The sequence below is a fragment of the Lineus longissimus genome, chromosome 2 (assembly GCF_910592395.1).
Source record: "Lineus longissimus chromosome 2, tnLinLong1.2, whole genome shotgun sequence".
Lineage (NCBI taxonomy): Eukaryota > Metazoa > Nemertea > Pilidiophora > Heteronemertea > Lineidae > Lineus > Lineus longissimus.
In genome coordinates, this window is record NC_088309.1 from 8,813,178 (window position 1) to 8,824,438 (window position 11,261).

General features: G+C 40.2%; 1 protein-coding gene across 3 annotated transcripts in view; it reads right to left on the reverse strand.

The window, feature by feature from the left end:
• Window positions 1–1,447: 1,447 nt before the first annotated feature.
• The window catches only part of LOC135482527 (protein MTO1 homolog, mitochondrial-like), a 41,916-nt gene continuing 32,102 nt past the window's right edge, over window positions 1,448–11,261 (reverse strand). For all 3 annotated transcript variants that reach the window (XM_064762628.1, XM_064762627.1, XM_064762626.1), the window contains exons 9-15: window positions 4,949–5,022; window positions 4,306–4,553; window positions 3,890–4,094; window positions 3,357–3,638; window positions 2,907–3,003; window positions 2,421–2,475; window positions 1,448–2,075 (exon numbers count right to left, since the gene is read on the reverse strand). In XM_064762628.1, coding sequence (XP_064618698.1) covers window positions 1,932–2,075; window positions 2,421–2,475; window positions 2,907–3,003; window positions 3,357–3,638; window positions 3,890–4,094; window positions 4,306–4,553; window positions 4,949–5,022 — 1,105 coding nt within the window. In that variant the 3' untranslated portion in view covers window positions 1,448–1,931. The remainder of the gene's footprint in view (window positions 2,076–2,420; window positions 2,476–2,906; window positions 3,004–3,356; window positions 3,639–3,889; window positions 4,095–4,305; window positions 4,554–4,948; window positions 5,023–11,261) is intronic.

Sequence of the window (11,261 nt, forward strand, 5' to 3'; positions counted from 1 at the left end):
TAATCAGTCCAACACGGTTCTAAATGGCTTTCATCTCCTGTAGCTATTGTGATGACGATGAAAACCTGACAACAACTCTTGTGTGATGACACATCCAATGGTAAAGAGGCCAGTTGTTATCCGGCAGGGTCAGAATATCCTTTTTCCTACTTCCTTCAAATTTAGGTTTCCTGTTTCAGGCTAACAGTTTATGCAGACAGGATGAGGAAATTGGTCATTTCATTCATAAATCACCAAAACACCTGGCCTTTAACAGCAATCGATCGAGTGATAATGTTCAGTCCTTTAACTTCCCATCCACTTTATACTCTGTTCACTGATTTGAGTGAGCCTGATATTTTTCACAATTTCTGCTACAGTATGAGGTGAGTTTAAAACAGAAATATTTGAACCCCAAGAGGTGAAACACTCCGATGAAATTTGATTTAGTTATTACGGTACAGAAAACTCCAATTATGTCAATTTCGAGAATTCGATAGGAGTAGAATCCTCTGAGAACATTTAACACATATTTCTGTGAAAATAGGATAATTTTCCATATGTTTATGGGCTCACTGTGTCACTCAAATAGTGGATAACATGAATACTTCATCGCCAAGCTCTATCAATGCTTTTTATAATGGGGTTTCTGAGGAATTGGTTTTACCACAAAGCAAATTAAAACCCGACCACATATTTAAACAAACTCTGGGAAACCATTTGCGTTTGGCATAATTAGCATGACTTACGGCCCTGTTAATGATAGAGGAAAAGGTATCTTTACGATGGAGGGATGGGCCAAAAACTAGGAGAATTCTGGGGATTTCCGCCCGTATCTTTAGTTGAATGGATTACATTAGGAATCGGCCAAAACTGCTCATCAGGATTCAGAAGGGCAGTGAGACAAGCAACCCCTCCCGCTCCCAACGTTGACAACGACAAAAGACTGAAAAAGGGTAGCTTAGAACAGGCGAAGGGTTAAATGGTGATGATTCCCATAAGAACAATCCTTCAGTTCATGTTTCAGTTCAGCACACAGAACACTCCAATAACTTTCCATATCACACTTGGGGAAATAACAGATTTCCCATCATTTATAATGCACACAAGGCAAAAAAACAACAGATATCGCAGAGACCTCATTATTAGTCCATTAACAATATTTGATATTTACACCTGTATGGTGATGGTTATTTATTACAGCAGGGCCCTCAGCATAGGTTATAATTGCTTTTATAGTGCCACGACGCACCAGCAACAAGTGCAAAAAGCTTTTTTATGCTGGGGGGTCCCAACTCTGAGGGCAGGTCTATCCATTCCTTGGGTTTACTTGATAGTCCTCCCCCCACAACTAAGGTCACTGACCGCTAAATGCATACTTCGCTTTCAGCAACCAGAAAAATAATTGGTCGCTCTATAGTTGCATCTGATCATTAATAACTAAACTGAAAAAAGACAAAACCACAAATAATTGATTTACATGATTTATTCATTCCAAAATGGGACACTCCATTCAATACATTTTATAGATATCAAAACCAGAAACAATGAGGGTCAACCAAGCATAATTTGTCTGATAACATTCCCTCTAGCTCAGTTCGTAAAGATGGCAGCACAAACTCGTGTAACATGTTTTCTTGTTCATTTTTCAATAATACTGTTTTGCATGAGTCGCATGCCAGAGGCAATGACAATTTTCATGACTAAATCGTCAGAGGCCTGGATTTACTCGGGCTGACATCTGGACAAACGTGTACCTTGAACCGCAATATTTACCTTCCAGAGATTCTCTAAGTGATTCTTCATTACAGAAGCCAAGACAAAATCCAACCACTATAATAGATTCAACCAGCAGTTAGACGAGAGATCTTGACTTAGTCCAGTAAACTAGGTTCATGAGTTGCTCTCCCGAATAACACAAAAAAATAGTAACTGTTATCTAACAAACATCATCAACTGGGTACAGGAATATCACTTGAAATGTTCAGTCTTTCTGTTCGATTTGAGGCAATGTTCCGATTAAGATTTTTTACGTATCTCAGGAGTACTACAATACATGCTGGCGTTATACCGGGGATGCGGCTAGCAGCTGCAATCTGAAAAGGAAAAATGTACTCCATTGACAACTCATACATCAAAAGGAAGACAGAAACTGCCATTATAATGGGCTGGATGGAACTTGAAAGGGTCAAGACCATCATCCAAACCACTTTATACTCAAAAATAACAAATGGAAATGAAAAATCTTGTCATGTCTCTTAGACATATAATGGATGTCCATTTGACATCACGGAGGTCAAAAATTTTTAAAATGTTTTTTGATTTCTTGATTTTATGATTTTTTTCATTTTTTGTTTGTTGGTAATTTTATGATTATGATGTACAAGCGACACCAAGTCAAGAGGAGTAAGGAGATGAGGAAGGAAGAAGAGTGCACTTACAGTTTGTGGCCTGTGATCAGAAAGTTTTGTCTTGGATTCATTTGATATGCTCATGCTGAAGAAAGAGAATGGAATGAGACACTGGGATGTCACTGGTACAGCAGTTGGAGCACCAGCAATGGTAGGTTCAACTCTCAAAAAGATCACCCTTGTTCTTTTATCTCTGTGTTCTTGAACAAGACACTTACACCTAGATAGCTTCTCCTAACCCAGGAGTATAAATGGGTACGTGCACCAGTCTCAACTGGGATGTAGGATAGGCCAGGTTGCTATCCACAGGGAGTGATGTTCCTAGTGGATCAAATCAGTGCTAATCCGAGATTAATGTGTTGGTCAGCCCGAGCACTTACCCAGCAGGCTTTTACTCAAAGACGGCACAGGACAGCCACAGAAGGTCTAATTGATGATTGAGTGGCCGGTTTTAGAAGGGTAATCTGGGGATGGGGGGTTGGGGGGTTGGGGGGTTGGGGGCTGTAATTTACTCACTTGTAATAATCAAGATCATCAGGTAGAACAAGCTGTTCTTCGCGGCGCACCTCTTCAATTTCAACCTGTTGTTCTTTTATTGAATGGGAATAAAAGGCTGAAAGAAGAGAGAAATTTGTTATTCACAAGGCTCTCGTACTCAAGGCTGTGCGTAATCAACAGTAACTGTTTGTGATATCATGTCACAGAGGTCTTTAAAACCATCTACTGATAAACAAAGAATGTTTTGTTATGCATTGTTTCATCTCAGATGACACAATGTCCACCAAGGTCACTTCCATTCAATTTCAATGCTGTAATCTGAAAACCAGGGAGGATCAGGTTCAGGGCTATCCATGTAGTCTGAATCAAGGTTCCAGCACCCCTGGTGGTGGTGAGGTGAACCAGCCTGTGCCATTTTCTGTGGAGACATAAAGTCCCTTTAAGATGTCAGTCTGTTAAATTCTGTACCTTCAGTCTTCAACGTATCAGCCAGCCACGGTGTCTCCAGAATCCAGCCGTATCTCTCTGGGAATGCTTCAACCAGATTTTGCAGCATCACATCACGGACCATCAGCATCTCCCATGCTGTCTTGTGATTAGGATTCTTGGTTTGGCTCTTTTTCATCAACTTGTACCAACTGTTCATGGTCATCTTCTGATCTTTTAGGACTTGGACAGCTTCGTCTATTTTTCTGCACCAAGAAGTGAAGCGTTGATATCGCTCATCTTTGACGCATCCAATGTCATAACCTAAATTGAGAGACATTGTAATGATCATCACATTTTTAGGTTCAAGCGAGTGAGGTCCTCACATTCAGATTCAGGTCAATTCCACCAGACATGTCAGATATTACTATGCTATGGCAATGTAACGTGTCTACCACAATAATATCACCTATCTCACAGCACTATTTGTAAATAGGCAGGAGTTAAACTATAAGTTTGGAGAGTGTCCAATATATAAGAAAGTCAGCAGACTTCAAACAAACGAAACCCCTTACCTTTCTGTGTGAGCCTCATGTCAGCATTATCAGGCCTCAGACTCAACCGAAACTCGGCCCGACTGGTGAACATCCTGTAGGGTTCATTGGTACCAAGTGTTGTCAGATCGTCAATGAGAACACCAATATAACCCTCAGTCCTATCGATGGTGAATGGAGATCTGTTCTGGACTTTTGTGGCTGCATTGATTCCAGCTATGATACCCTAGAAATGACAAGAGAAATGGAGTTCAAGTAAACTGTGTAATAGGTGTACATGTGATGGCTAAATCTGATTCTGTCTAGTCAATTTACCGCTTTTTCATGACTAGCGAAAGATTGATTGTGGAAAACTTAGTCAACTCCCATTCTTGAAACAAGTCTCATCTCAAACACCCTGTTGACTGTACCTGTATACATGTATAAATTCATGTCACCTGTGCTCCGGCTTCTTCATAACCAGTCGTCCCATTAATCTGCCCAGCGAAGAAGAGATTCTGAATCCTCAATGTCTCCAGTGTTGGCTTCAGCTGCCTTGGGTCCACAAAATCATACTCCACACCATAGCCTGGCTGGACCACCACAGCATTCTCTAGGCCTCCGATCTTGTTGACCATCTGTTGCTGCAGTTCAGCAGGAAGCGTACATGATATGCCATTGGGGTAGACCACGTCAGAGTCAAAACCTATGAAGGAGGATTATTTCCTATATAAGATGAAGCAATTGAAGATATTGATGTAATCAAGGAGACAGGAATGCTCCTCAGATGCCTTGTTTGATTTTACCCCAATTCAAAATCCTGACTTCAGAACCAGTACAGTGTTGTCTTTGATTCTTCTTAGAAAACTTTATGCCACCTTCATTAATGCTGCAGTTGCATATCAATTTGCTATATACTAGCAGCAGTTAGTAAATACGACAGCTGCTAACAATTTCCTCAGCAAGTTAACCAACACAAACTTCACTTCTACTGTATAGATGGAACTACTTGGTACCGGTAGCCATTTGTTTTGAATATAAACTGGTTTGACAGAAGACTTGGATAACTTTGGTTTGTCCCTCTGCTCCAAGATGTCCTACCTTCCGGTTCCAGCCAGATTTGATGTTCTCGTCCTCCGAAGCGCAACGCTTTGGACTCGATGGATGGGCAGTATCTGTAATGATAGAAATAGAAGAGATGGTAGCAGGCAGGGAACGAAGCTGAATGGATAGGCATTGGGAAAAAATTGGAGCATGATACCCTGAAAAAATATGTGTTTGAAGGAGAGGATAAGTAATGGCAGCTTAGAGTAATTTTAAACCAGACATTAACTCCTTGGATGCCCATGGGTTTAATATATATATCCTTCTGACTAAAACGAAATTGGCATGATACAAATGTTTGCCTGAGCATGTTAGCACTGAGCATGGATCAGTCAGTTTCTATTTGATCTGAATTGTACCACTGAACTGTTTTCACTAGTACAAATCAACACTCGCCACCACGGAACCTTTCCAGATATTATCATTCCAATCATTCACGTACTCCACTGGCCTTGCTTTGCTCTTCATATGACTGACCACATCTTCATAACACCACTCGTACACACACTTCATCACTTGTGTCCTGATGAAAAACCTAAAGAAGTATTGACATGTGGTCGGATAGCAGGCTACTGATGGCTGTTTTTATCAAATATGTTGGCGATATGAAAGAATCTTCCCGACTTTTCAAAAGCATGCTAAATCAAAACAGCTGCTACATGTAACAGTCTATCTGAGCTACAGTGATTTCAGAGAGAAAGAACTGAATTTGGTCAAAAGAAATCATGACGTGTCCTGATGGTCTCAAAGAATAGCTGACTGTTCCTACCATCAATGCAAAAAAGTTAAAAGGCTATTGGAGAAAAGTAGCATCAGACAAGTAGCCGCTACATGAATCTCAGCCAAACAATCGCCGCACCGAGGGAACAATAAACAACCAGCAAACAAGAAAAGAGGTGATATGCCGCTTTTAAATGAACACTCCCAGTTGATTTGCAGTCCCTAAGTTGTAGCCTCATGCACCCTGACTAATGATGCATAATAAATGGGCAGTAAGACTATGTCACTTCAAGTTGAGAAGAATGACAATGTACATTGATGTATGCAATCATGTACGGTACATGTACAACAAAGTCGACATGAAGCAGCCAATATTGTGTATTTCATGTGTCGAATTGAGAATACTGACAGGCACTCATCATGTATGATTGGCACAGTACATGTACATACTTGACATAATACACTGACAATATTGCGTATTTCATATCGAGTTTAAGATACTGACACGTACTTCGATGCATGCTTGGCGCAGTACTTTGCATATCCTTGACCTGCAACAGATGATATTGTGTATTTCATGTCAAGTTGTGAACACTGACATATACTTCGACATAGACAATCCTGTATACATCGTACAGTACATGTAGGTACATCATCCGAAGTAGAGATATTGTGTCAACCCAAACACAAGGTAATTACCAATACATGAGTTTTTATGGTCCTTCACGGGACACCAAGATTTGTCGATCTGTAAAGAGGAATAATCCCAGAAGCATTACAGAAGCCTGGCTCAAATATTTACAAAGAAAGATGACAAGTCCCATTCTCTTTGTTTTGGTGTAAGGACAGTTAGAACCATAATGTCATATCAGGATAAGCTGATATTTGTCATGGTCTAAATCCAAATTATCCCTTAATTTCAACTATGATTCACTGGATCAACTCTTTTTTCACCACAGGTAAACAAGACCACATGCCTTATCTTTCTCAAACAAAAGTTCTTAATCAATTTGGTAAAGATTGGTCATATCCTAATCATTATCTGTCACACAACTCACCCAAGGAAAATTAACATGTACGTGTGGCTGCTTGGATGAAACGGGGCAGAATCACGTGATAGTGAAAGATAAACATCACGTGTGAGACTACCGCCCAAGGTTGTCAATTTGGCAAACATGAGTAGGCAGTCAACTGTGGTACATATCAGTGGTGAGCAAAACCACCTAGAGTCATAGTGACACCTGCTATGATTGAAGATGATGATAAATTGAACACCGTTAACCCCTTGGTTTCGCCACCCCCAGGTGGATTTGTTCCGGTTAGGAATGATAGCTGATAAACGAGGGGACACTCATCTCTCAGCTAAATATTTTAATTGATGACAAAAGTGATTTGGCAACTCTCCAATTGAGGAAAATGCTGAATCTGACCTTCAATTTCCAATCCTAAAATACCGCATTACAGGGTATTACAGTGTCAAATTCTCCAAATTTCCAGTGAGATTGCTTCTGCATTTATAACATCCAAATCGCCCTAAAAGATGGACAATTGCTTGGCTGTTGTTCAGATAACCAATTTAGCAAAGAGTACTGCATAGAACATGACAGTGATTAAGTATGTCCACCACTTACGCAGATACAAGATGAAATTTGCAGTTTCTTTTGGAGAGCTTCAGAAGTGACAAATCCTTTAGCATTTTCTCATTTTGTGTGTTAGATGAATGGTGTCAAATGATCAAATTAGACCAGAGACTGGCCATAGTTATTGATGATGATGCCACTTTTGAAGTCTTAGCGTTATAGGATATAACGTGGATCTTCAGTCTTTTAGGCTGTCATTGTATACTGAGAGAGTCTTCAGTAATTCTATGGCAGGTTCACCATTAAAGATGAGTTTTCAAGGGGTACCATTTAGACTCTCATAAAAACACAGCACTTTCTTTGTTGATATTATAATCTTTACCTTTAAAAGAGTTCTTTTAAATCTACTGCCATATCACACCTCAAGGCAATAAGACTGATTATCTCACATCTACCCATCTGTCTAACCTTCTGATATCATTTCCTCATTAGTCAACAACTAAATATTGGAATCCAATGGTTACCGATGTCAACTCCAGAAAGTGAGATGGGATTTTTTTCACCTTCAAGTGTGATATGAGGATTAGATTTGAAAATAACATGTCAATCAAACCAAAACAACGAGCAGCTCCACCACATCAGATCATCCTTAGTCGCAGAAATACTGAGAGAGAAATGAAAAGCTGACAAAAAGAAATGAAAGAACTGACAAAAAAAGGAGATCTTGAGCAAGACAACTTTACTTCATTCTAAGGAAACCAAACGTACGATCAAAGCAGCATTCAAGAAGCCAAGGAAGCAAAAAACAGCATACCATTACCAACTATCATCAACTGACAATGGCAGACCAGAGGAAGTTACCATATTCAGACTCATAGGCACAACCGGATGCTGCAATACCATTTCCATTTTTCTTTTTTGAAAATTTTGATAGTCAGGAAAACCCCAAAATCAACACAAATGGGAGGATTTCCTGGTTTACAGTAATAACACTACAGTATTCACGTTTGATCATGTTCGTTTATGATTTGCCAAGACAAAGAGCAATTACCATTTCAGTTTTTCTAAGCTGCCATTGAGCATACCCAACCCAGCAAGAACAACAGTGAGCCTGCTGGGAGATACCCATACTCGTAATGGATCCCTCTGCGGGGGAAACGTTACCTATGTAACGTCTCGGATGGGTTGAACGAAGAATCTCTTTCATGCTTAAGCAATGACTAGTCGAGTAGGGATGCAAGCAATGCTAGGTGCACAAGTGTGCTGGTAGAACGATTGGTACTTTACCAGACTGGTGACCATTGGTGTAGTGGTTGGAGCGTCAGGCTCACAATCAGGAGGTCACAGGTTCGACTCTTGGATAGACAAGAAATGGTATAGACAACCCTGGTACCAAGTGGTATAAACAACACAGACTCTTGTCCCGGCATGTATAGCACTGCACGCTTATGAAGTTTGTTCAGTGCAAGAATGAAACTCACAACCAAAGAGCTGTCAGGCAGCTGTCATTTTGAATTCCCTCTACCAGGAATACTCAAGCTGAACACGTCATGCCATTGCTCTTCTGGGAAATGCCAATAGCAATGAACTTAATTGGCATCTTTTGAGAACGTCTTATGAAAATTGAATTTATTTTTGAATTGGATCTGTTGTCTGTAATAACAAGAAGATGGGTAATAATATCCCTGTTCTTTGAACTGGTAGTCTTGGTTGAAAGTGGAGTAGGATTATGAGTAAGAGTTGGTGTCATTGGGGCTGAGGATGACATGAAGGATTCGTCCACCTTATGCACTGGGGACCAACTGGAAGTAATATTCAGGTCTAGTACCTAAGATATGACAGCTGTTGTGGCTACAGGCTCCAGAGGGAGATGTCCTATTGGTTTTACTCATCTGAACTTAGAGCATGTCATGTCTACATCGGTCATAGTAATGCACCACTGTATCTTTTCCATTGGCATTTCAGAGCCAATGACTTGGCTGATTCTAGGTATTATCCAACATTACGAGCACCCCACGATAAATTACAATGTACATTTCCAACAAACATCACCTCATGATATGAATTTTGTTAATGGCTCATGTAAGACCACAAAATCCTTTGGATTTGCTTTGGCCATCAAACCTAACATATCTGCCAATATTGCCTGCCTGGCTATGACTGGTCTACATGATATGATAGCAGACTTGAGGTAAATGCTCCCTTTATCCCTGGTACTCAAGGGGGTTTGTGTAAATTGATCCTGTTCCCTTGACTGCCAGCTGCTCTAAAAGCCCATTGATTTTCAAGGGATGGACTTTCAGGTGAAATTGGTTAGAAGTTCTGACAAATGGAACATTTGCTTTGGGCAATGTTCTATTTGCTTTGAAGCCCGCTGCGCATGAGCAACATTACTATCTGTAAATTCATCTCTTTGAGGAAGTTCATATTCCAGCCAAGTTCACTAAAGTTCCCTCCATGAAAAGCTGGCACCTACTCAAGCAATGATACAGGGGGTGGATACTTGGTGGGAGCATCCATATTTTCCAACCTTCTTTAAAACTAAGAAGGCATTTTTGAAATCAACTCTGACTCAGCAGGCTAACTGAATGCCAGTTTTTATGTTTCTTACCTGGGAGTATAACATGAGCCAAGTTTTACTTTGAGGATCGTAATCCATCAGGACGTCCCACCACCAAGAGTCCCAGTCCCACCACCAAGAGTCCCAGCCATCGAATGATCCATTATCTTCCCAACCACTTTAATTAGTTTCAGATCACCGATTACTAGATGTGATGCTGTGACACGGCATGATGCATTAATCACATTCCCGTGATTGATAAATATCCCGGGTTGAGGACAACAATACAGTGAATAAACCCATCATCATTACCTGTCGGTTACTGCACCGACTGACTGCGATATATTTAAAATGCACTTGTATGGATTCCACTTCTTCTGCATTCACGGCAGACAATGAAATGTGACAAAATAAGGTTAAGCTCGACAGGTGCAAATAAGACACTCAGGTGCCCTTGTGACTACAATAAACACACGATAAAAAGTCTACTTCTTGATTTGATTTGGTACCTCTTCGGCAAAAACGAGAGATGGACGTTAATTGATTTAGAGTTAGCCTAAGGTCACACGGCATTGATATTCAATTGCCTACGAAATTACATTTGTGTGCAGCTGATTTTCCTATTATCGACCAATGAAAAACACCCAAGGCATGGCAAAAACTATCTCTCTACTGAAGCAGATGAGGCACTGATAAATCAGCAAGTCTGCATTTGGCGACCACTGCCAAAATCTACTGGAATTTTACCAGTACTAGTAAGTAATGGATGATAGGATGATTTGGGGGCAGGGGGGGGGGGGGTCAGGAAAGCAAGAGCTCATTTATATTCCACTTTCTTATAAATATTTTAGCCGATTCATCACTTCGATAAAGCAGCCTGAGAATGACATCATGAATGAACTCATATGCTCTTCTTTCTCGAGAGGTGCATTGTCATATTGAAGTATTTATTCAAACACTTAAGTTGTCTGTCAATTAGCTTCTATTCGAAGGCGCTTCCAAAATCATCAGAGGCCAAACCAGATTTATTCTGAAATGCTCAGCCTTTGTTTGATTTCTCATTAATAAATGAACCCGTCTTATATCATTGAACCTAGAGTAGCTTATTTGACAATCACAACCTAAAAACTGTCATTCTGCCTCTTCTGATGAGTAAGAAGTCAAACAAACTTGGCAAGATGACAGCTCGTGTGAATGAACTCCAATTTCATAACAGAATATTCAAATCATCTTTCTTTTGTTAAGGATACTTCATGGTTGTAGTTAATTAGTCGACATACAAATGCAATATTGCTTATTTTTTGTACTTAGATGTGGGATCGGCACCACCATAGAATGACAAGAACGGCTCTAAATGAGACAAACTAAGTTTCCTTGTATCCATGGTACCTTGTGTCTAAGCCAGGACAATGAAATAGGTGACATCACCACACTGACAAGTACAGCTGAC